General features: G+C 47.9%; 11 protein-coding genes across 11 annotated transcripts; 8 read left to right on the top strand and 3 right to left on the bottom strand.

The window, feature by feature from the left end:
- Positions 1 to 600: 600 nt before the first annotated feature.
- N7455_006184 (Zn(II)2Cys6 transcription factor) lies at positions 601 to 2,416 on the top strand (the record flags this gene model as incomplete). The annotated part of the gene is made up of 2 exons (XM_065605294.1): positions 601 to 1,459; positions 1,578 to 2,416. The coding sequence occupies 2 exons, from the start codon at positions 601 to 603 to the stop codon at positions 2,414 to 2,416; spliced, it is 1,698 nt and encodes a 565-aa protein (XP_065461148.1).
- Positions 2,417 to 2,754: 338 nt separating this feature from the next.
- On the top strand, positions 2,755 to 3,211 carry N7455_006183 (uncharacterized protein; the record flags this gene model as incomplete). The annotated part of the gene is made up of 2 exons (XM_040955807.2): positions 2,755 to 3,060; positions 3,155 to 3,211. 2 exons carry the CDS (start codon positions 2,755 to 2,757, stop codon positions 3,209 to 3,211), a joined length of 363 nt encoding a protein of 120 aa, XP_040813729.2.
- Positions 3,212 to 4,399: 1,188 nt separating this feature from the next.
- On the top strand, positions 4,400 to 5,842 carry N7455_006182 (uncharacterized protein; the record flags this gene model as incomplete). The annotated part of the gene is made up of 1 exon (XM_040955873.2): positions 4,400 to 5,842. One exon carries the CDS (start codon positions 4,400 to 4,402, stop codon positions 5,840 to 5,842), a length of 1,443 nt encoding a protein of 480 aa, XP_040813691.2.
- Positions 5,843 to 6,498: 656 nt separating this feature from the next.
- On the top strand, positions 6,499 to 8,586 carry N7455_006181 (uncharacterized protein; the record flags this gene model as incomplete). The annotated part of the gene is made up of 1 exon (XM_040955752.2): positions 6,499 to 8,586. One exon carries the CDS (start codon positions 6,499 to 6,501, stop codon positions 8,584 to 8,586), a length of 2,088 nt encoding a protein of 695 aa, XP_040813786.2.
- Positions 8,587 to 9,310: 724 nt separating this feature from the next.
- Positions 9,311 to 10,746, top strand: N7455_006180 (acyl-CoA desaturase; the record flags this gene model as incomplete). The annotated part of the gene is made up of 4 exons (XM_040955862.2): positions 9,311 to 9,564; positions 9,635 to 10,055; positions 10,106 to 10,192; positions 10,246 to 10,746. 4 exons carry the CDS (start codon positions 9,311 to 9,313, stop codon positions 10,744 to 10,746), a joined length of 1,263 nt encoding a protein of 420 aa, XP_040813797.2.
- A 1,380-nt stretch (positions 10,747 to 12,126) lies between these two features.
- N7455_006179 (uncharacterized protein) lies at positions 12,127 to 13,198 on the top strand (the record flags this gene model as incomplete). The annotated part of the gene is made up of 2 exons (XM_040955742.2): positions 12,127 to 12,285; positions 12,347 to 13,198. 2 exons carry the CDS (start codon positions 12,127 to 12,129, stop codon positions 13,196 to 13,198), a joined length of 1,011 nt encoding a protein of 336 aa, XP_040813715.1.
- Positions 13,199 to 13,817: 619 nt separating this feature from the next.
- N7455_006178 (aldose epimerase family protein) lies at positions 13,818 to 15,074 on the top strand (the record flags this gene model as incomplete). The annotated part of the gene is made up of 1 exon (XM_040955835.2): positions 13,818 to 15,074. One exon carries the CDS (start codon positions 13,818 to 13,820, stop codon positions 15,072 to 15,074), a length of 1,257 nt encoding a protein of 418 aa, XP_040813777.2.
- A 244-nt stretch (positions 15,075 to 15,318) lies between these two features.
- On the bottom strand, positions 15,319 to 17,684 carry N7455_006177 (uncharacterized protein; the record flags this gene model as incomplete). The annotated part of the gene is made up of 6 exons (XM_040955776.2): positions 15,319 to 15,478; positions 15,547 to 15,682; positions 15,739 to 15,879; positions 15,936 to 16,017; positions 16,071 to 16,830; positions 16,894 to 17,684. 6 exons carry the CDS (start codon positions 17,682 to 17,684, stop codon positions 15,319 to 15,321), a joined length of 2,070 nt encoding a protein of 689 aa, XP_040813686.2.
- Positions 17,685 to 18,026: 342 nt separating this feature from the next.
- N7455_006176 (uncharacterized protein) lies at positions 18,027 to 19,828 on the top strand (the record flags this gene model as incomplete). Its single annotated transcript, XM_040955926.2, has 3 exons — positions 18,027 to 18,360; positions 18,408 to 19,266; positions 19,327 to 19,828. The coding sequence occupies 3 exons, from the start codon at positions 18,027 to 18,029 to the stop codon at positions 19,826 to 19,828; spliced, it is 1,695 nt and encodes a 564-aa protein (XP_040813732.2).
- Positions 19,829 to 19,907: 79 nt separating this feature from the next.
- On the bottom strand, positions 19,908 to 20,818 carry N7455_006175 (enoyl-CoA hydratase/isomerase family protein; the record flags this gene model as incomplete). The annotated part of the gene is made up of 4 exons (XM_040955881.2): positions 19,908 to 20,019; positions 20,081 to 20,433; positions 20,492 to 20,551; positions 20,609 to 20,818. 4 exons carry the CDS (start codon positions 20,816 to 20,818, stop codon positions 19,908 to 19,910), a joined length of 735 nt encoding a protein of 244 aa, XP_040813676.2.
- A 251-nt stretch (positions 20,819 to 21,069) lies between these two features.
- On the bottom strand, positions 21,070 to 23,257 carry N7455_006174 (uncharacterized protein; the record flags this gene model as incomplete). Its single annotated transcript, XM_040955764.2, has 4 exons — positions 21,070 to 22,125; positions 22,174 to 23,020; positions 23,078 to 23,145; positions 23,192 to 23,257. 4 exons carry the CDS (start codon positions 23,255 to 23,257, stop codon positions 21,070 to 21,072), a joined length of 2,037 nt encoding a protein of 678 aa, XP_040813815.2.
- Between the last annotated feature and the right edge of the window lie 1,388 nt (positions 23,258 to 24,645).

Raw genomic sequence — 24,645 nt, 5'->3', positions numbered from 1 at the left:
TAAGATGGTCATTTTCATCTCCGAGAGTCGTCTCCGATAGTGGTAATTGCACGAGTAAAAATGTCCACCATAAGTCTTGGACAAAGGACCATATTCAAGAGGCATTTAATATTCGGCCGAAGTAAAGAGGCGGGCTTGACATTCTTCTACATTTTACCGCCCATGTTTCCTCGGTAGGGACAAGTGCCTGTTTTAACAAAGGGAGGTTTGCGTTGCTGTCTCCGAATGCTCCGAGACTCGATTTCCATGATTTATTTGCCAGAAGGTGCATAAGGATGGACGTATATAACAGGTTACATCATGGGAATATGTTCACCGTAATGTGACATGGCGCTTCATCAAATCGACTACACGAGAGCGTTGGATTTTGCACTGACCGCATGATGTGGCTTTACTGGACTTACCAACCTGTTCACTTTTCTCCGACTGGCCCGCCACTAAATCATCTCCGAAGTTTTACGCCTTAATGAAAACGGCCATGCAGCACCGGTGAAAAAATAATAATGAATTACTGTAATTCAGGTCATAAGAATTTTTTGTTTTCGTCGGAGAATTTTCAAGCTTTTTGATACAGAATACTGTCCCGTCAATCACTTTATCATGACCCAAAGCTATTCTACAAATGTGAGATTGCCAGCCGAGCCTTCTACGTTGACAGACAAGGCGATCAATCGCCGCACAAGAAATTCAATTAGCTGTGAGCCTTGCAGGCGTGAGAAAGTACGATGCGATGGTCGAGACCCATGTACGTTTTGCAAGCGACGACAGCACGTGGGGTTGTGCATCTACAACCACACCGCTGATGATGGAATGAGGGATTTGCGCCCGAGTTCACCACACAGTATCCGCCTCAAAGAGACCATCGGCCGAATTGCAAGCAGTGCGTTTGACGAGGAAGACTCTACCGATGCTCGGCGGGATGCGGTTCTACAGCGACCGGTCGATCAAATGACCGGGACTACGATTCACAATCGGTTTCCACAGCTGGGAGGTCTGTGGTTCCCTTTCTCCATGGGATCTCAAGTACCCATCAGCAAAATTCTCGCCATGCTTCCCCCCGTTAATTGCTGCACTTATCTCATCACGCTTTACTTTGCTCGCTTGTCTCCGCTATTTCATATTCTACATGGTCCAACCTTTCAGAAGCAATTCAACCAATTTTTACGCGGCCCAGCTATAATCGATCTTTCTTGGTTGGCTCTACTCTTCTCAATCTGCTCGGCTGCGGTCCATACGGCGGATGATGACGATGCGGTGTTAGCTGAAATGCGGTCCCGAGAACCGCTGTCAAACCTTTGCAATGAAATCATTTCCCATCGCTTTCGTATTGCAGCCATGATTTGCCTTTCTCAAGACAGTTTTCTTGTTCGCCATCGGCTAAGTACAATTGAGGCTTTGCTTGTTTTGATATACACAATCAACCACTATGAGGGAGTCGAAAGCGGTTGGTCCATGTTAGGTAAATCAACCCATCCGCGCTTGTCTTTTTTTTGTCTTTTTAATTTCTTTTTCCACTATTCCCTTCTACCTGAGAATAGAAGCCAGATCCTAAGCCTAAACTTACATCGTGATTACAGGGATTGCTTCAAATATCGGGATTGCGCTCAAATGCAATTTGCTTGATAACAGCTTCGAACTTAGCTGCATTGAGATTGAGCGACGCCGTCGCTGCTGGGCTGGAACTCTCATGCTGCACACTTATCAAGCCATCTCATTTTATGACGGTGATATGTCTTTTCTTCTTAATGTGCCTACTACAATGCCAGCCGACGTCAATGATACGGACATCGAGGAAGCAGTTGTGCGACCGGCAAGTACAAAGCCAACTCAAATGTCAGTGATGACATTCAAAATTCGCCTTTTCCAGCTTTGCAGTCGTATCTGCAGTCAAATATCAGCCAAACCAGACCCAAAACTGCTACATACCCTGGATGCAGAGGTGGCTAAAGAGCAGCGAGAATGGGATTCTGTTTTTTTGATCAACGGGTCTCCCAGTGTACTCAACACATCCAGCTATGCGCACTGGTGCATTTTGCAGCTTTACGCACATCAGCTATACCTGATTCTTCATTCCCCCTTTTGTCGTAGTCGCAATGCACCTAACTTTCTGCCCGCCTCATGCATGAAATGCCTTACTTCGGGTGCAACTCTTGTTAACCTTCATCGAAAATTCTTAGAACTGCCCCGACTACGCCAATACCGCTGGTATGCATTTGACATGGCAAGTTTGACCATTCATGGCGCTATGGTGTTGTCATCTTGTCTCCTTGGAGGTTCCGAGAAGGACTTTGACCCAAGTCCTTACCTCGCCGCCTTTGATGCTGCTGTTTGGCAAGTTGAGCTTCTTCAAAAAAGGAGTCCGATATGTGTCAAAGCCACTCCTATCCTCCGACACTTGCAGTTCGTTTTCCAATAGTGTTATTTGTATCAATGAGTCCAGATGGCTAACATCATGCAAATAGATCGTTATTATACCTTGAACATGACCGATGGGGAAGCTTAGAGGCAGAATTCGGAACAATGCTCGATGACTGGATTGACACAGTCCAGTGGTTGAACCCAGAGTTGATAAATTGGGTATGCTTTCTCTTCTCATCTTTGTTGACGGACTTTGCTAGCTGACAAATTATTGAAGAACTTTTGGGACAATGTTTTGACCGTCGAAGCAAATTAGATTTCTATTTTGAAGTTGAGGAAATTTTGCATTTTAGCGAAGAGTTGAGCGATATACTATACTTTAGTGGTATGCTGGCGATGATCCAGGTGTATTGGATTCAGGTCGTGAGGGCATCTCAACATACCTTGCAGCGATTCCACGACGAAGGCATCCTGGCTGAGACCGGCATTGACTTGCTGTTCATGGACCACGATGAGGCGCTCTATGAGCCAGATGTGAAGCTGGCCGAGAAATTGGGATTCCTGGATAAGGAAGGCGCGCTAGTGATTGCCGATAATGTTCTCAGACCCGGTGCACCGGAATATCGGAGCTACATGCGGAAGAACCTGCGTCTAAGCAAGAGCTGGGGATTGCCTGGTTTTATTGTCCCGGGAGACTTTGAGGTTAGCTGCTTGGCCTGTGCCCGATCGGCATTTTGTCTGAAAGGCGCAGAATCCTTTGCCTTTTTGGACAATTCACTGACCAGTTTGATGTTAGGATGAGTTCGAGATTAGTGTGGTTGGCACCGGTGGCGCAAAACGACCTGAAGCCTAGTTCGAAGAAAGCCAGCCAAGCTGTGGAGAGGAATGGAGTACGGAGCACGCGGTGGTATAACAGGCAAAAATGCTATTTACACTATACAAATTTATATATCACTTTTTCGGTTGGTTTACAGCTTATAAGTATAAAAATAACTTGATCTTTATACTTAAGAGTAGAGAGCTAGTAAGCCTCCCTAAAAGTGATGATATATAGATATGAGAATAGTTCGCAGCTTAGAAGGACTCGCGATGTCTTTTTAGATATTTGCAAAGGCGATAAAAGGCAGCTCTTCCTACATGGTGAAAGATGGCCCCTGGATATTTTGGCTCTACATGTGAACAATATCATAACTAGTATAGATAGTATACTATGTAGTTATGAGAAGTAATAGACGATGAGTATCTTGATGTTCTGGCCGAAGGATATACAGGTTCGCTGAACATTTGGCAGGCGTCAACATTATTGCTTGACCTTTCAGTAGTAGGGTCCTTTACTAGGGTCCTGACATATGTACCCGAATACATACCCTATTTGAAATTTGAGCCCCCAAAGGAACCAGTCCTGATACAACCTTGTCGCCGTTCATTTGCAAGATAGTAGTACTTGACGAAGCCACAAGCAAGTAAGTCGCACCTTCCCTTCCATTCGATCCCCAATTCTAGGAAGTTACGATATGCTAATGGCTCACTATTCCGAAACAGCATTGATGTCACTACGGACCGTCTAATCCAGAAGGTCATTCGAGAAAACTTCAAAGAATGCACGCTGATTACTATTGCCCATCGACTGGATACCATCTTGGATAGTGATCGGATTCTTCCGCTACACTATGGAGAGGTTGTCGAGTTTGATAGTCCTTCTAACCTTCTTGGTCGGGCCTCGAGATTCAAGACGTCCTATGAGGCGGTTGGCGGTCAATAAGTATATGAAAATAGTTCAGTAGTTTCACTTTACCTATGTACACTTTGGTGAAAAAAACACTCATCTTGGCGACCTGCAATGCCAAGTAAATCCAGAGGTCTGATCAACTGTCGTATCCAATGGTCCTAACTGGTCCTAACCCCATGGGTGGCCTAAGCCCCCCAATTCTCAGTGACGTCAACCGTATAACATAAAACTGCTGCCCCCCGCCTCTTCGTATTACTCTTTGCATTTCCACAATATTTTCTGATCTATCTCCATAATTGAAGATACTGCACTATGTCAAACTCGTACATTATTATTCAAGGCGCAACGGTACTCTCCATGGAGCCGCCGGAAGGGAAGCCCCTCCACAATTACGACATTGTGATAGAAAATGATCGGATAAAGGCTATAGGCCGCGGCCTATCTGTGCCGAGTGGAAGCAATGTGTCCACCATCGATGCAAAAAACTGCATTATTACTCCAGGGTTCGTCGACGGCCATCATCACATGTGGCAGCACCTCCTACGCGGTATCACGGTTGATTGGTCTCTGTTCGGCTACGCATGTCACCTGAGGAGTGTCTATGGGAGCTTGTATACACCACTTGATGTCTACTTTGCCAATTACGCTGCTGCGTTGAGTTTGCTCAACAACGGCGTAACAACCGTCTTGGACCACTGTCACGTTATAAACTCGCCCGCACATGCCGACGCAGCGGTGAAGGGCTTGAAGGATGCCGCTATTCGAGGCACGTTCTGCTATGGGTTCTATCAGAACCCGAAGGAACCAGGGAATCCCGCGAGCACTGGGACAGACACGTTTGATCAGGCCGCACGAGTCGATGATGCTCTCCGTGTGCGTCAGGAATACTTCCCGAACAACGATCCAGAAACTTCGCTCCTCACTTTCGGTATTGCATTGAACGATCCACCGACGATATCTCGGGAACAAAATATCCAGGAATTGGATATCGCGAGGAAGCTCCAAGCTAGGCTCACGACCGTACATACTTCAGTAGTTCCTCACAAGACCCCCAAACCTGAAGTCGTTCAAAACATTGTTGATGCAAAGCTGATGGGATCGGACCTCGTATTCAGTCACGGAGGTGGCATGACAGATAACGAGCTGGCTGCGGTGCGAAGTTCTGGTGCTGGTATTGTTGGGACGCCCGATACGGAGCTGCAGATGGGCATGGGATATCCCGTGGTATGGAAAGCGGCTGATCTGGGTTGTCGGGCGTGCCTTGGACTCGATATCACTTCGAATCAAGGTAATGATTTCCTGGCGCAGATGAGGTTAGCTCTTCAGACGCAACGAGCTCGCGACTTTGATCATCATACAGTCCAGAGAGATGTCCGCAGGAAGACAGTAGATGCATTACGCATGGCAACGCTGGGAGGAGCAGAGGTTATGGATATGGGGTCGTTGGTTGGTTCTATCATTCCTGGTAAAAAGGCTGACCTGGTGATCTTCCGCTGTGACGACATTGATACGGTGCCCGTTGTGGATCCTATCGCGACTGTGGTCTTCCATGCATCGCCAAAAAATATTGACACCGTTATTGTCGACGGAAAGATTGTCAAGCGGAATGGACAGCTTGTCGGTGTTGACTGGGAAACCCTACATGATCAGATGATATGTAGATCCCAACGACTGACGGATGAAGCAGCCAAAGTCGATATGGAGAAGGCGGAATCGCTGTTCCACTCTATTTTCGAGAAGGCCATGGAAAAGTAAAGGCGATGATAGTTTTTCGCCCCTTGCGTTGATACATAATAAACTTGGAATTAGGTACCTTTTGTATATACGCACCATACAAAAGGTACAAAGGATACAACACCGGGAAGGTGCTTGGCACAAGCGAGAGCTATGAGAACGGACCTTCTCGGCCTTAGTATACCAGAACCAACCATCCCAAGTAAACATCTTCCTAAACTGAAAATATGACTATGATGCCCAGGTAGAAGGCACCAAATAAACTTGCAGTTAACCTGGCATGCACCTCAGGCGACCCTGAAAGAATTCTGGTTAATATATGTAAAATGCGGGGAAGGTGGGCCCTGGGACATTGCCGACGGGGTCTTTTGGACACCATGCACGGGCTTTGTCTTTTAGTTAACCGTAGGATAGTCTGTCGGCAATCATTAGTTCACCGATATATGCTGTATTGGTATAATTTCTCTTATTCAGTCCTGACCGGACGGCATTTGTAAATGCCACTATGGACATTTCCCGCTCTGACCAGCCGAAACTAGGTGAGGGGTCGATGTTGATAGATAGAACGGGATATAAAAGTACATATATTCCAGTGAGTATGAATAGGAGAGACATTTTGGTGCGATACCACCCTCTGAAGTGAGTAGCAATTGCTCATAGAGACAACTACTCTCGCCATGTTTTCAATTACCACCATCATCCTCGGATTTTTTTATCTTCTGCCTTTTACTACCATCGGGATATGTAAGCCCATAACTGAGGGTCAAGATATCACGGTGTTGTTTCAAAATGACGGAAACTGGACGACACACGCCGACAAGCCTAGTGCAATTTTGGTGCTAAACCCCAGCAATCGCAGGGATGCTGTTGATACCTGTGCCTCGTATGGCGAGGAGCTTCTGGACTGCAAAGATTTATCTATATTCTATCACCAATTGCAATACCAAGTATACCTCGGCAACGTTAAGCAGAACCAGACCCTATGGTCTTCTTGCTCAAAGAAGCCCTTCACCCTGGATGGCACTCCATCCCACATGACGGATTCAACAGAGTCACCTTTCATATGCACAAACTCGGCACCGACAGTAACAAAAGTTGACACGGATTTCTCAACCTTCCCACAAATCAACATTACGAGCAACGGTACAACATTCGAGGGTCTGCGCGGCCACATGGCCTTTCGATTTATGAAAATCCCTTTCGCCAAGCCACCAACAGGAGACCTTCGTTTCCAGCACGCACAGCCATGGAATGGCACATACGTGGACGCAACAAAGTATGGTCCAGCCTGTTTACAATATGGTCGGTTGAACGGGAATCAACAGGGCTTCAACCCATGGGGAAATAGTGAGGACTGCTTATCCCTTAACATCTACACGCCGCATATCCCCGCTACGCCGTCCATAAAATCGGGGCCTAAACTAAAACCCGTGCTGTTTTGGATGCATGGAGGGGCCTTCACTCACGGGTCTGCCGTAGACGGGGTATTTGATGGGGCTAGTCTCGTTAGCCGTGGAGATGTTGTTCTGGTTACGGTCAACTACCGACTGAGCATTTTTGGCTTCTTGGCCCTTAACGACTCTACAGTTACAGGGAACTATGACGTGTCGGATAAAATTGAGGCTCTTAAGTGGGTACAAAAGCACATCTCTGCCTTCGGTGGTGATCCGAACAATGTCACAATATTCGGCCAGTCCGCGGGAGGCTCTGCTGTCATCTCACTCATCCAATCTCAAAAGGCCGCTGGACTCTTTACAGGGGCAATTGCGCAGTCATCCGGGGGTGGTTATGCTACGACTCCATCTGCAGCCGCAGCTCAGATCCTGCCATTCATCGACAAGTTATGCCCTCATGCGACTGGGGCAGTGCGTCTAGAATGCCTGCAGTCCTTGCCAGCCGAGACACTACTACAGATCACAGAGACAAATGTGACATCATGGACGTCTGTTATCGATGGCGTCTACCTCGAGGATATGCCTATTGCGCAGCTTGCAAAGGGACAGAAATACGTCAACAATGTCAAATTCATGGCAGGGTACATGCCTGATGAATATCAATCGCTTGTCGCCGAGGCTCTCCCTCCCAACATTACCAGCCTCGAGGCCGGACTCGAGATCATGCAGAAGACCGGTGCTTTGAACGCCAAACAAGTGGAAGCGGTCCTAGAGTCGCCATTGTGGGAAGTATCTCCCACCGAAACTACAGCCGTGGGAAATTCTTCGGAATATTCGTTCAACAATGCCTACAACGCCACAGTAAACGTTGCGACAAATGCCTTCTTAACCGGACCAGCCATCCAAGTTGCCCGGGTAGGAGCTGCATCGTATTCCTTCGATCGAATGTGGATATACACCATGGATCGGGCGTATGCGCTCTCGTACCTGAACCCTTGGGGCATGTGCTCATTCCCCGTTGACCACCCCGAAGTCTCTTACTACAAATGTCATTCAGGCGATCTGTATGAGGTCTTCGGGACATACTATCTCTATGACCAGCCTATCCGCGTTGACGATGATGTGTATTACACCAATGCCATCCAGGACATGTGGGCTTCTTTTGCGCGAACTGGGAACCCAAACGTTGACAAGTCATACTTGACAACCAGAGGGTATAACTCCACTTTGGCTTTCTTCTCCGATTTTGTCTGGCCTTCTTTCAACGCCATGGCCCCTCAGGTAGCATCCCTACAGTTTCCGGGTCCAGCAATCACGACATTACCAGACCAAGAGCGCATCGCGGTACTGGCGCCGTTTTTTTCGGGTTAACCTACGGCAGAAATTCGAATGGGCTCTTACATCGAAGCGGTACGCAGCCCACAAAGACTAAAAGAAACATTTAACTACGTATTATTTTCATGGTTCATACCATATCACATTGAAACATATACACTACTACGTAAAGACAGGCGGGCAACGGCTGCACCCTTCCATGTATAAGATAACACTTTATTTTGCCTCTAACTAGCCTGTGACTTATCAGTCTATGCATAAAAAGGCTCTAGGCCTCAGCCCCGGGGCCAGACGACGGGGCCAGACGACGGGGCCAGACGACGGGGCCAGATGACGGGGCCAGATGAGTGGATTGGTGTAGAATCAGTGGCGAATTTGCCGACTTACATTTCAATGATTCAAGTATCCATTATTGATTAGAATTAGAATATAAAATATTTCAACCAATAATGGGTCTCATAATGACGACTGCTAAACATTTTGTGCTGATTTTAGTGTTGGGGGGATGGAGTTGGGAGGACTCCCGCCCTAAACATCTGTAACATGTGTTGCCTGACATTCCCCAACGGTTCAACACTTTCTTGCTGAGAGCAACACAACTGACAATTTACTTGTTCATATGAAATAACTAGACAGTTCTTATGTTAAATAACCTGGATTCGGGTTCCCGGTTTGAATACTTTCACCTCACAGCCATCAATTCAATCCCAGATTTTCATAAACTTGCAAGAGACCTACGATTTCCAAATCCACTGCCACAATGGCCAAAACTGAGCCAAGTACTGGAAAACAGCATATCAGCGAGAAGCCCGTCACACTCAGTAACTGGTACCAGCATGTCAACTGGATCAACACAACCCTGATCCTGATCGTACCCGTCGGCGGTGTCGTCGCTGCATTCTATACACCGCTGAGGGCTATCACTGCTGCTTGGGCACTTCTCTACTACTTCTGGACTGGCCTGGGTATCACTGCCGGGTACCATCGTCTATGGGCGCACAGATCCTACGAAGCGTAAGTCTGCCAATGCCTCACCCCCTGCTTTGCTTCGAAACAAGCACTAACTGGTATCTGATATCTCCAGTCGCCTGCCAATCAGGATATTCCTCGCATGTGTCGGCGGTGGTGCCGTCCAGGGCTCAATCCGGTGGTGGAGCAGTAAGCACAGGGCACACCACCGATGGACCGACACAGTCAAGGACCCATACAGCGTCATGAAGGGTCTTTGGTATTCGCATTTCATGTGGATGGTTCTTAATCAGAACCCAAAATCCCGTGGCAGGACCGACATCTCTGACTTGAACGAGGATCCCGTCGTCGTCTGGCAGCACAAGAATTACGGATCTGTCATCTTGGTTTTCGGGGTATTATTCCCTATGCTTGTTGCTGGCCTCGGATGGGGTGATTGGAAGGGTGGGCTTGTATATGCTGGAATTCTTCGCTTTTCATTTGTGCAGCAAGCCACTTTCTGTGTCAATTCTCTCGCCCATTGGTTGGGTGAGCAGGTCAGTCATTGTCCATACCCTATGTTCTTATTCACTCTAACACGCCTTAGCCATTCGATGACAGGAACTCACCTCGCGATCACGTTGTTACCGCGCTGATAACTCTCGGTGAAGGTTACCACAACTTTCACCACGAGGTAAGAAGGTTATTTCCATTGCATTTACCTCGCACCCACTAAACCCTGACCAGTTCCCCTCCGACTACCGAAACGCCATTGAATGGTGGCAGTATGATCCCACAAAGTGGTCAATCTGGGTATGGAAGCAGCTCGGTTTGGCAACCAACCTCAAGGAGTTCCGAGCCAACGAAATCGAGAAGGGCCGCGTGCAACAACTACAGAAGAAACTCGACCAGAAGCGCTCTAAGCTTGATTGGGGTGTTCCCCTGGACCAGCTGCCCGTTGTCGACTGGGACGATTTCATTGCAGAAACTCAGAATGGCAAAGCTCTAGTTGCTATTGCTGGTGTTGTTCACGATGTGACCAAGTTTATCGCAGAACACCCTGGTGGCAAAACCCTCATTTCATCGGGCATTGGGAAGGATGCTACTGCCATGTTCAACGGTGGTGTCTACACTCACTCGAATGCTGCTCACAACCTCCTTTCTTCCATGCGAGTTGGGGTTATTCGCGGTGGTGGTGAGGTTGAGATTTGGCGTCACCAAAACAGTCAAAAGGGCCTTTATGCTTGAGCTTTCGGGAATTAATTAGAGATCAATTTGTCAAGTTTCAAGTTTCACGAGAATATGAATATCTGTTTCGACCAAAGAAGCAAACTGGAAACATCCCCGCGGAGCCCAGCTGTACTGGACCTGTCATGGCTTCTTCACGTAGCCTTGGAGTAATGCAGTCGCGGGTGAGCTACGAGACTTGGAAGAACATCAATAAAACACGCGATGTGAATTGCCTTATCCTACTTTGACGATTGGCCTTTATGCGAACCTGAACAAATAAACAATCTCAACAGATCTATTGAGAAATTCGCTGACCTCATATCGTTGATGACTTTATACTACCCCGTATGTCACCTACTCGCTTATATCTCTATAAGTAAATCGTGTGCTAATTGGTTATTCCAGTTAGAGCCACATCTGTCATGACACCACAACCAACGCCACACAAAATTTCACCTCAACAGGAATAAATTTACGAGAGAGGTGCCTTATACGTGACCGCCACCAATGTGTGGTTTCTCGGAAATTTGACAGACCAATAGCCAGAAATCTTTTCACAGAGAATGCTGCTTTCCAGCATTCGGATGCCCCCAGGTTTGACATTGCTCCGTCGACCACCACTCAGTACACTTTTGTAAGTTTTGATCCTCCCAGTCTTTTAGTTCAATGGGGTTTGTACCGACGATGACGGAAAGCTGCCGAAGGATGAGCCCAGTGATCAATTCTAATACTTGGAGGTCACCCATATTTTACCTCACTCCCTGATAACCGTAACTTCCGAAGACACAGAATTGGTATGTGTTATCAGTCTACATTCCTCTTAATTTTTTTTTTTTTTTTTTTGAGTTTGTGTCATATGTAGATGTATGTATCAGAATAAGGCGACTGATCTTGGAATATGAATCAAGCTAACTTCGTCCACCGGGTTGATCAGTAGAATTATATATACTAATTTAGGACTGTAGAATGTTCGGCGCTTGTTGTATGCTGTCTGCCCAGCTCATTTTTTTCGGAAATTATTACGATTGAAGGGTTAAGCAAACAGGCGGAGTTAGGAGATAATAGGAGATAGCTCGGTCTCGCTTTCTTGTCGGGTAAAGAGTCATCAAGTTATGTTCATACAAAGAAATTTTCTTACATGATCCTTATGGTCGCTGGGAGTTGGCGTAGTATTCAGCCACTGGACTGCCAAGACTTCGTTTTCCTTTCCCTCACTTCATCACTCCCTCACTTTCACCTTATCTCTCTTCCTCACTGTGTACTGGGGAATGTGTCGGATGACTGCCAATGTGCTTTTTCGGTGTAATTATTTATTCTTCGTGTCCTATTCTGGACCTGACATTGATTTGATTCTTCAGTTCACGTCATTCTGAGCCTTTGCTGGTTCTTGCGAGAAAAATGAGTGGCACTAGCATCAGTGCCCCAATCGCGAAAGATCCATCGACAAAGACAGAAAGCAGTCGCCATGTTTATCCTACGTCGAAATCAAATGACGACAGCCGAAATTTGGATGTCGTCTTACGGAACGGACTAGCCGGGGGTGTCGCAGGCTGTGCTGTGAGCCTTACCACCTAAACTAAACTACTAACAGTAGATTGCTAATACCAGAGTAACGTAGGCCAAAACCATTGTCGCCCCATTGGACAGAGTCAGAATCCTCTTTCAAACTTCCCACTCTCATTTTGTGCAGTATTCGACTCGCTGGGATGGTTTTGTTCAGGCTGCCAGACACATTCGAACCTCGTATGGTATACTTGCGCTTTTCAAAGGCCACTCGGCAAGCTTAGTCCGCGTATTTCCATACGCTGGTATCAACTTTTTGGCATACGAACAATTCCGAGCAGCAATTATCACATCTCCGGAGAAGGAAGCACCATGGCGTCGGTTTTTATGCGGAAGTATGGCCGGTGCAACCTCTACGTTGATCACATATCCTCTCGAGTTAATCCGTACACGTCTTGCCTTTGAAACAGTGCAAAAGAATCCCTCATCCTGGATTGGTATTTGTCGGAAAATGTACTTTGAAGGAGGCAGTGGGAGCTTGTCAAACCTCTATCGAGGAATTGCCCCAACTATGCTAGGCATACTTCCGTATGCTGGCACGTCATTCCTCACCCATGATCTACTCAGAGACTGGCTTCGCACACCTGTTCTTGCACCCTATACTCTGGAGGCACCATCTTCCACCCGACTGACCGCAGTTGCGCAGCTTTCCTGTGGGGCAGTTGCTGGCATAGTCGCTCAAACGATTTCTTACCCGATTGATATCATTCGGCGACGGATACAGGTTGGAAGTGTGGTTGATACCAAATCAGGCATTTTGGAGACAGCCCAACGTATCTTTCTGGAGAGAGGAGTGAGGGGTTTTTATGTTGGGCTGACTATTGGCTATGTGAAAATGGCTCCCATGGTGGCGACAAGTTTCTATGTCTATGATCGGATGAAGCGGTTTTTGGGGCTTATTGAGTAGCTGCTTTGTTTCTCTTTCTCGTGCTCCAAAGGGTACCTGGGCAGGAACTAACCCAATTTGTAAAGGTCCACGGGACTAATGTGGCTGACTAATAACTCCGGGGGCGGTCAACAAATTACTCCACCGGAGTTTTGCCGAGTTCCGCCAAGTTCTGCCGTTCGCTGGGCTCGGTCGAGGTCACATTTGTTCCGTGCCGTCAGTGGCAGAACGCCTCTTGAGCTTGACTGGACCCACGGCCCTTTAAGTTACATCCCTTGAAGTCACCCCGGAATAGGGGGCTCGGATCTTCCCCCTCATTATCCACCGTCCGCTTTGTTCAACTATCCAATGGTTGACCTGTATGTCAATCACACCACCTGCATTCGGATAAATCCTGGCCTCACCAGGACCTTTACCCCGGTTTCCGTCCATCGCCCCCGCCCCCTAGCGTCCAAGCCATGCGGAGGTAGTTTAGCGCAAATTAGGGAATGTTTATTGCGATCCGAACGGAGCTTCTCATAAAATGCCTGTACCCCTCCGTGGGCTCCGTTCATTAGTTTGCCCTGCCCGGTTCACCCTCCGTTTTCTTCTCCTCTTTTGTATCTTGTTTCTCTCGATTACAACTCTCCTGGGACTCAAAATGCATCTCAAATCTTATGTGACAGCCGCCCTTTATGGGCTGCCTGCCCTGGCCAATGCTGTGCCATCGCCATCTCACTCTCAGACTGCGTCTCCCTCGCCGTCTGCGACTGGCTCAAATGCCGATCACTTCAAAAGCTATACGATCAAGGCAGAAAATATCACTGCCAAGCTGATTCCGTACGGCGCGCGTCTCACCTCCTTGCTAGTTCCAGATCGCGACGGCAACGTCCAAGATGTCGTCGTTGGCTACGATGACCCCAAGGAATATCTGCATGATAGTGAAACCAATCGCACGTTCTTCGGCGCGGTTGTCGGTCGCTACGCCAACCGTATCAAGAACGGTACCTTCACCATTGATGATAATACCTACCACGTTCCTGAGAATGAAAATGATGGTCTGGACACCCTCCACGGTGGCTTCATTGGATATGATATGCGCAACTGGACAGTCACCTCGCACAGCGAGTCCTCCATCACCTTCACCTTGCTCGATCAAGGCTTTGAGAAGTTCCCGGGAGACGTCATTACCCATGCTACTTTTAGCGTGTCTACCGAGAAGACTCAGTCCAACCCCAAGGGACTTCCCCAATTGACCTCGAAATTAGTGGCTCTCTCTCTGACAGAGAAGACCCCCATCATGCTGGCCAATCACATCTACTGGAACCTGAACGCGTTCAAAGAATCCAACGTGTTGAAGGACACCACCCTGCAGCTTCCCCTCTCACAGCGGTTCGTGGGCGGAGACAGCATCTTAATCCCGAACGGCACCATCCACGACGTTGAAAACACCTACCAAGGAGCTTTGGACTTCACCAGCCCCAAACTCATTGGCAAGGACATCGAGAAGACATACGACCTCTGCGGCGCCGGCTGTACAGGCTACGACACATGCTTCCTCGTCGACCGACCCTCAACATACGCGTCGAATTCGTTAGCCACGGTCCTGAGCGCCTCGTCCAGCTCCACCGGTATCAGCCTCGACGTCGCTACCAACCAGGCCGCCCTGCAGATCTACACCTGCAGCGGACAGAACGGCTCAATCGCCACCAAGAAGTCGCAGGCGAAGCGCAACAAGGATGATGGTGGTGACGCCGGTGCTACCCACGTTAACAAATACGGATGCTTTGTTGTCGAGACCGAGGACTGGATCGATGGTATCAATAACCCTGGGTGGGGTCGTATCCCCTACCAGGTCTTTGGTCCTGATGATGGGCCTGCCGTTAACTGGGCTACATACCAGTTTGGCACTATCTAGATTTTATAATTCTACAGTACAGTGTGCTATCTAGGTATTTACATTGGATTAATAATCATCTCTGCGTGGAAATTTACACGCAGCGCTTATTTTGGAATTCATTCCCTCACTCTGTACGAATGAGAGCCGTCTGTGGCCAATTCAATCATAGGGCACGATACCGGAAACAGACATAATACAACATCTATACATGCAAATTCGCTCAATGGTCTGCAACACGACCTATGCAGTAGAGAATAAACATCTACAACTTCGACAAGATACCACCCTCATTATCCCCACTCCCCTTAACAATCTCATCCTCCCAATAATTCGGATTGAAAGTAATCCGATTCAGCGGGTTCAACCGGTGGGCACGGTTAAATAGATCCTCATAAACACGACCATCATATCGGCCCAGCGCACTATAATTAAGTCAGTCAGACACTTATTCCTGCATCGCATCATATCAAACGACTTGATAACCACTCACCTATCCAGTAAATAATCAGGAATCATCCATGAATCAACCAGTTTCACGGCATGTGGTCGGATACGGGCCATTAGATCTTGGACTCGACTAGCTATGGTATCCAAATCTGCTTGGGAGACGGCGTTGGAGCGGAAGACTGGTGTTTTTATTAGTTTGTGGGAATTAATGGTGAGTTTGTTGCTGGTGGCTTACATTCGAAACTTTCGTTCTCCATGCTGTATAACGCGAACAAGCGGAAGCAGTCCCATAGGACGGTTTTAATGGGTGCTGAGAGGGTTTTGTCGTTGGAGAGGGCGTCGAAGAATGTCGCGACGATGATCGATTCGGATTGTGCTGGTGTTTTGTCTTAGGTCAGTGTATAACTATATCTCATTTCGATTTTTGCTTACCCCGACTTAGTTTGTGGAGCTGGATTAGAAGACCGTTCCAGTTTTGTTTTTTGATGACTCTTTGTTCGTATGCGTCGTATGCCTGTTGATTATTAGTTTCAAGCCGATTGAAAGAATGAGTTTCGTAGAACTTACCATGGCAGTGGCTCTCAACTCAAAGCTCTTAACAATGTCCAAATCACTGTTCAGGATATCGTATGTTCTCTTTTCCGATCCTGGACGGCGCTTGTTGCGAATAAACTCTTTAAATTGAGCATCAGTCTCATCAACACCAGCAGTATCAGGCGACTCGACAGCGGCAGCCATCTTCTTGATCAGATATGCTGCAACCTGCTGCGTAATCATCCAATTATCACCCTCAACAGTCGGCTTGGAGAGGTAATCATTATTAACTTGGATCAAGCCACTCCCACCACCAAACCCATGGCCACCCATCGCTCGTCGACATGTCTCAATGCCATCCGCAGCGAGGATAGTGCACAGACTCTTCAATCCGGAAGACATGCTGTGCATATGAGCCAAGGAATTGAAAATTCCCTTCTCGATATCCTGTCGTGCGTTTTTGTACACTGACTGCATGGCAAGACCTGTGTAATGAAGTGCAAAAGTCGTAGCAAGGAGGGGCAGGATTCGAATTTGGACAGTCGGATAGTCCAAAACGGACATCTCTGGTCCCTTCTTATCGCCGTCTCGGTCTTGGAACTGGCGTCGCACGCTACTGTACCGCACTGCAACGGTGACTGCCCGTGCGAGGACGAGTCGGGCGCGGTGGACCATGTTCGAGCGTACATAGGTCAGTGGCCCATAGATCAAAGCTGGCTTCTCTGGCTTGGTATAAATCCCTGTGTTGGGATCGACATTTGAGTATCGTGATAACATAGCAGAGTGTGGGATTCTAGCATGTTGTTAGCGAATAGACTCCTATGGTAGGGATGAATAGTATGGAGGGGGAACAAACCTGAACTGGTCAAACAGCATATACGCATTGTCCATAGTAATATAGCCATATTTTGGACCAATATCCCCAACAACAATCCCATTCAACGGTTGATGTGTCTTCATATCCCGCACCTGCACAATAAACGGATGAGGGCCATGCGAGACGTATCTATCCGGCGATCCAGGATCCGGGAGAAGCAATTGCGCAACCACAATAGCGTGGTTAGCTAAACGGCCCAAACTTCCATTCCACCATTTGCTCGCGGTAAGAGTCGGACTATGCAGCACGAACTCCTTGGTCCGGCTATCCCATCGCGCCTCAAGCTCCAAACCACGGACATTACTCCCGTGTCCCAGTTCTGTCTGTGCATATGCACCGATGATCTTCCAGGACTCGATCAATGGCAGCCAGTACGCCTGTTGTTCCTCGCTGGCCTGTTCGCGGATGGTTGTGATGAACATCTCCATGTGCAGGAAGTAGGGCGAGACGTCGTCGACCAGGTACTCGGCCATTTGGTATTCGAGATAGCTCCATTTGTGTGTGTCTCTCATTCGGCGTAAGAGCTTTGCGCGCGCAACTCCTAGCTTGAATCTTTCCGGTCTGGAGAGGTTTTGTTGCTGGTCTTTGGAGAAAAGTGGCTCTTGTTGGATGATGGGCAGGATCCGAGCTTGTCGTTCCAAAAATCCATCTGAAGCCAATAAATGTTGTCCTAATTCTTCGGTGGCGATGTTGGATTGTTGACGCTCACGGGCTAGTGTCGTTGGCCCATCTGGTTGGCTTGGGCGAAGGTTATCCGTGAAATCGGGCATTTTGAAGTTGACTCTTGGAAGATCGGTATGTCAATCACAATTCCATTATCCTCGACTTTATTCATATATCACATATCATATACCCGTACCGAATTCGAATTGCCTTGGCTAAATCCGTAGTATTTCCAAAATTACCGAGTCCCGAATGCCGACACTTCTACCCCGCAGGGTCAATGTAAACCGCGGAGAATTAACAAGTAGCCGAATAGACAGAGTATAGCGGTAAGTTATTGGCTGGGGAGTTCAGCGGGGAAATGATGGGCTGCCGCAATGTGTATAGTCGAATGCAATGGGATAAGATGGTCAACCACCCCAGCTCAGTAGTACACAAACCCAAACAAAATGGGAGACCGCACTCTATTCATACCTCCACATGTGGGAGACAACGTGTTGCCAAACCTGCCCTTTTTCCACAAACTATTGCGGTATGCGCAACGTAAGCCTTCGCCGATTGTGGTCCGGGACTTGGTTGCCGGAGTGGAAAAGACATACCATCATCTTGTATTGGATGTGTTAGCCTTTCGCAAGGTTTTAGAAGGATCACTCAGTCATGAAGCTCGACGTGATTTGATTGCGGACAAGGAGGTATATATTGGGTTACTTGCACCGGGAGGGTATGAATATACCGTCGGCTTCATCACAATCCTCGCAATCGGTGCAGCAGTCGTGCCTATGGGTAAGCTTCAACATTCTAGGGGAAGACGCATAGCTAATGACCAGCAGCTGCCGCATTGCCAGCAGAAGAAGCCTCGTACTTCTTGTTGAAAGCTCGATGTGTAGCTCTGGTATCCAGCACAACCAGTGAAAACACCGCCCAGTCCGTAGTTCGCTATATGGGAGAAAGCAAAGGCGTGCACATCCCCTGCACACCCCCAATAGCATCTCATTTCCGACCCACACTTCTCCCGTCAGACGAAGCGACTATCTCCTCCGGCCCAGTTCCAGATATGAACGCTGCAGCACTGGTGATCTTCACTTCCGGCACGACCGGGCCTCCCAAGGGCGCTGTGCAGCGTCGCAGTTATATCTCTGGGAATGGGGAGGCCGACGCAAACTATTACCAAATCACAGACAAGGACACCGTCCTCCATGTTCTTCCAGTGCATCATGCCTCGGGTGTGGGGCTAACTTTTCTCCCGTTCCTCGCGGCCGGTGCATGTATTGAGTTCCGCAGTGGAAGCTTTGACACAGCGTGGACGTGGGAGCGCTGGCGACAGGGAGGTCTTACCTTTTTCTCCGGGGTTCCCACCATATACATGCGTATGATGCGGTACTATGAAGAGAATATTGCAAATCAAGCTCCTGAGGTACGTGACCAGTATATCGCTGGTGCACGTCAGATTAGAGCGATGCTGTGTGGTACTTCGGCACTTCCAGGGCCTGTACAAGAGTTCTGGCATCAAATTAGGAACAAGCCAATTCTCACTCGATATGGTGCAACAGAGTTTGGCGCAGTCATCAAGACTGAATTGGATTCCGATGGAACGCCTCATAACAGTGTTGGGCGTGTTGCGGAGGCGGTTTCACTTAAGCTTACCGATGAAGGTCAGATATTAGTGAAGTGCCCTTACATGTTTTCCAAGTAGGTCAAATGTCCTTTCAAAAGCTAAGTGTGTTCCATTCTGACATATCTTCCCAACAGGTATCTCTTTGACGAGAAAGCTACTGCAGATGCACACGACGACGAGGGGTACTTCAAAACGGGAGATATTGCTCGCCGCGAAGGAGAATATTATTTCATCCTGGGCCGTGCATCGATCGATATCATCAAGTCAGGTGGCTACAAGATCTCTGCGTTGGATATCGAACGCGAAATCCTAGGTCTGGATTATGCTTCCGAGGTCATGGTTGTGGGCGTTGAAGATGAGGAGTTTGGTCAACGAGTTGCTGCTACTATCAGCCTCAAACAAGATCAAAACACAACCCGTAAGAGCCTCACGATCGCCGAGCTGCGGGACGATCTGCGGAGTAGGATGGCTGGGTATAAGATGCCGACTATCCTTCGTGTAGTCCAAGGTGAATTGCCCAAGTCGGGGACGGGGAAGGTGCAGAAGAAGATATTGGGACCGCAGTTCTTTCCACCCAACTATCGAGAGCTGCTTGAGGTACAAGTCTGGAGAAAGGAGAATAAGGCCAAACTATAGCATCAAATTGAAAATAAAGCCTGATCAAGTGCTAAATATTTTTATGCATACATGCACTTGATGTCATTGCCCTTCTCCATCAAATCTTGACCTTAGCAGGCGCCGAAGTCACCCGACTATGAACATAACTAATACGCTGAAACTTCTTAATAGCATCCCCCCAAAGCTCCTGACGAAGCAAAGCATACACCCTACACAACATTAGCAGATATTCTTCCTGTAAAAAGCTTCTTGTACAGATTCGAAACTTACCCCATCTTCGCTTTAGGTGCCCACTTCGCCCCCAATTCCAAAGCAACATTCAGCATCTCCTCGGGCTCCGCAACAGCATCCACAATCCCATCCTCCAGCGCTTCAGGCCCAGTCCACCTATGCGCCTCAAGTAACATCTTGCGCGCAATCTGCGGACGCAGCTTAAGACGAGGCAGCGAACCGATTCCCTCGAAGTGAAGGCCCAGGTTCACAGGTGGCATGGAAATAAAGCCGCGGCGGGAGTTCATGATTCGGTAGTCATGTGCCAGGGCGAGTGGGCAGGCACCACCAAATGTGTGCCCGGTTAGAAGAGCGATTGTTGGGAATGGGAAGTCGAGGATCGTGTGGATGAGCTGGACGTTGGTTGTTAGTGTGGTCTCATATAGGACATGTCAATATCTCTGTTCTCACTGGATAGAATCCATCTGTATTGGCAAATGGGTTGTGGTCCGATTCATCCAGCTCGAGTCCCTAGGAGTATTTTGTTAGTTTCTCCAATGTTGTTCTGTTTCGAGGACTTTAATGTACAGTGCACCAGAATTTGGCATCATTGCCCCGCGTAATTACTGCTCCTTCTGAGTCGGAACCCAAGATTCTTTCCATGGTGCGGTATGCCCGGATCATCTCTTGACAATACGATGAGTTCAACCGGTTCTCCGGGGGTTTCTGCATGGTGAGAACGAATACATTCCCATGTCTCTCAAGGGAGAGATTGTGGAAAGTTGGGATTTCTGCCATGATGCCAATTGTACGATTGAGTAAATATTGATGTCGTATTTTCGAACTGCTTCGTTAAACCGTTTGTTATCTTTCGATGTACGTTCGTAGATCCCCCGCATTTCCACATCCTCGCACTTACGTTGCCGAAATTCACCGAGTGCCGAGATCAAAAGATATTTGAGAATCTTCACATATTCATCAACTGTCGTATTCTCTATAAATGGTCTAGAATATATAGGTATATGTATAGCTAAATAGTCAAAGAATTTCTACCAGGCAATCTCGCCATTCCATTCCAAATCCTTAAATAACCAATCCCCCATTCCCTGATATTGATTAAAGAAATCACCTGGAATATCATGCGACATATCTCCCATATTGAGGCCTTCATTGCGATCCAAAATTGTCGTGAGTGGCCTGTACTCATCCGAAGATATAGCATCCGGTGCCCGGGACTCGGCCCAATTTCCTAGCACCTCTGGGGTCCCGGCTACCATAAAGCGATTTGCGCTGCCATCATGCCCCGCTTGTCCGAGGTCCATGAAATATGACCAAGCCCAGGAAAGATCCGGACCAAATCCCTCAAAAAAGGGTTGATGTTCTCTAGAGAGCGTCATCGACGGCATTTCATCTACTGTCGACGCGCTTCGCTGCTTTTCAGCAATGCTCTTCAACGCTCTTAGGCTGCCTTTCGCGGATGACCAGCGTTTTGCAAGTTCCTCGAGAGCTAGGTAGATGGATTCCAGGCTACCTGCTGCCTTCTCCCGGTGTGAGGGTACGTTATTGCACGATAGAAGCCCGATCCCGGCGGCCAAAAGGTGGAATGTGAACACTGGGCTTAGGAATTGGATCTCATCTCGAGCGAGGAAGTCTTCGAATATGCCTGCCACAAAAGACGACGCTAAAAGCACTCCTAGTGATGCGGACTCTCCGGGGTTGGGTCGACACAGAATTGCGAGGCAGGTAAAGTATGGGATGTGGAGCTGACGTGCTTCAAAATTGTATCGGGCCAATGTTCTTTTCGGTGGCGCTGCATCTTCTGAGATACTCTGGATGGAAAACAAGCGCAGTGAGGGTGGAAGATCGCGTGTCCATCGATATAAACGATTCTCAAGGTTCTGTCGAGCCTCACGTGTGAGAGTCTTGCGACGACAGTACTCGGTGAGATGGCCCAGAATAGAACTGATCTCGACATATGCAATAAAGAGAGTAGCATTTGAGCTTGAATCATGGAAATCCTCTGGGCAAGGCGGTGCCACCTCACAATCCTCCAGATCCACTGCTAGTGGCCGGCCCTGTCCTGCAGAAATGCAACAATCTCTGGCCTGTCTGATGTCAGCAATTGTCTGTGCTAGCGCACATTCCTTACTTACATATAGAGTCCACCACAGTCTGCGCCTCAGGGCAGCATCTCTTTTATTCGTTGGTTCCTTATGCAATCCAATCTGATGAGCTAACCCAACTCCCACATATCGCCAGAATCCACTAGTATTGGTGGACACATGCTCAGGGCCTTCTGGGTTATACCAATGCAAGATGCACACTGCTGCGACGACGGTCACTGGATTTCTCTCGTATCCAGACCAGAACAAGGCTTTTGCGCGACGATAAAACTGATGCAAAGATGCATATGCAGTCACAGCCGGTGCAGATGTGACTCGGCTCGCAGCGACAAAAATAGACTGGAGAAGTAGCATTGACGGCTTCTGAGAGCCGCTTTCTTCTAACCAGCTCCGCTCGATTATCGGCATCCATGGTGAACATCGTTCCATAAATGTGTTAATCAATCCTTCTCGGATAGCTCGTGGTGGGAGATCGAATGCACCTTGCAGTCTGAGCAGCTGGATGTCATCTTCAGTTGGTCCATCCGCGTCTCCTTCTGGGTAAGATCTAGCCTGCTCTTCGTTGATTGCCACTGCGTCGTCAAAGTAGCGGGAGCGTGCCATGAAACTTAAAGTCGAAGCGGACGAATATGGATTGGAGTCTGGTGTGGTCGGTGCATGGTCTCCAGTGCCAGCTCTACTTTCGCCTGTCTCGCGGCACTCATTCCGATCCCGGTCATACTCAGAGCTTGTGCGTAGATATCTGGCTGAGCCGATAGGACTAAAGTTACTCGTAGGCTCTTCCCAGTTCACCCGTCTCCTTCTAACCGGTTCGGTGTCATTAACGCTGCAGTCACCATCGTTACTATGGGCTCTTTTTCTCTTGCGCTCTCGTCGACTGCGCGGTAGTTAGTATATTTACTCCCGCGTCATAAATCAAAATCTGTTTTCTTACGAACAGGGCCATTGATGCCGTTGGCAGTTCACACATACATCGGGATTCCCGTCGAAGATACAGCGAACCTAAAGAGATCAGTATGTCTCTCCAAATTATTCCATTTTCTCGTACCTTCTTTTTATTGCAGGCAACACATGCTGTAGGTGCACGTAATGGCGGAGGACTAAAGTCGTTCATTTTACTTTCGTTTCATGCATTCATTGTAGAAAAGTCAAGGACAGTTCGGGGCGGTCTCTTCTCCCTCTTCTCCGGAGGTCAATTTCCCCAGCTTTTATTACTAACCGGCCCTTTCATAAATTACATTTATTACAGACCTTCGCTTGCGAGGGTCCGTATTTTTTTGTAAAGAAATTACAGGGGCCGGTTAGTATGTAGTCCACGGGTACAACAGGTTTTTTACGTCCATCGCGCCAACCCATATGATTTGTCCCCGCTTTTTTTTACCGCCGTATGTTTCATCAATGGATGTGATCTGTAGTTATATGTTGTATGCCTTGTTTGAGCTGTATGCATTGTTACCTTTTCTTTCGTACAGCCCTTATTTCTTGTTTATTCCTTACACACTCTTTTATACAGTGAAAATGCTAGTAGTCGTAATTAAACTCAATCGGTAAGACCTCCAGATATACAGTGAGACCTCCGAAGTATGGGGCAAAAGTTTGTACCTCTATAGAAAGCGGTATGTGAAGGTACCGAACTGCCGCCTAATACTTCGGAGGTCCCGCTGTAATCTTAGGGGAATCTGTACAGTAAAACCGGCTTATAACGAGCCCGGTCTTACCGAACAAAAACCGGTCATTTTATTCGTTACTATAATCCGGCTTTACTATACAGATTCGTGCTGTGTCAATAATAGTGTTTACCTTCCAATGTTACTACTAGAGATACTTAGCAACTTAGGTTTACTAGTGATCTTAAGTACTATTTTTTTTTAGTCGGACCCGGGTTCACTCTAATCCTCGTCCATGGCGTCAGCCTTCCTGTTCCGCTCAATCGATCCATCGGCCTCGATTAACCTTTGGGCCTCAACCAACGCGGCGATCCGCCCAGGTAAACTGAGACTCATGTTGAAGTAGATATCGGGTCTGCGGGGGTAACAAGTAATATCGAATACCGGGGCTTCACGATATCTCTTCCACAGCCTGCTGAGACTTGCGGAATGGATGGTCGGGTAGCCGGTTGGTATCCAATCTGTTCTGAGTCCAGATTTAATGCAGGGGTGCACAGCTACTACAAATCTTGGTGTTGCATGGCCAGTCCACCGTGCTTTGACCGTTTTTGTTTCCTGGCAGGCTGTGCCCTGGCACCTTACTTCGAGCTAGACCGGGAGTGCTCCAAATTCTTCTCTGCGAAGAAGAAACCATTTATCATACTGATCAAGAGACTTCTCATCTAAATCCTTCTGAGTACAATGAGAGTACCTTGTTAATGTATTCAGAGGTAGGAGGTTGGTGTTTTGTAAGCTTTGCATCCAAATTAAAATAACCAAGTGATAAACCCCAGTTGACATCCTAATTCCTGCATCGGTCCCAGGATCTCATTGAAAGCGATGTCTCCCTACCACC

This window comes from Penicillium solitum (assembly GCF_028829755.1).
Source record: "Penicillium solitum strain IBT 25940 chromosome Unknown utg000004l_segment0_segment0, whole genome shotgun sequence".
Lineage (NCBI taxonomy): Eukaryota > Fungi > Ascomycota > Eurotiomycetes > Eurotiales > Aspergillaceae > Penicillium > Penicillium solitum.
This window is presented reverse-complemented; position numbering and strand designations above follow the sequence as displayed.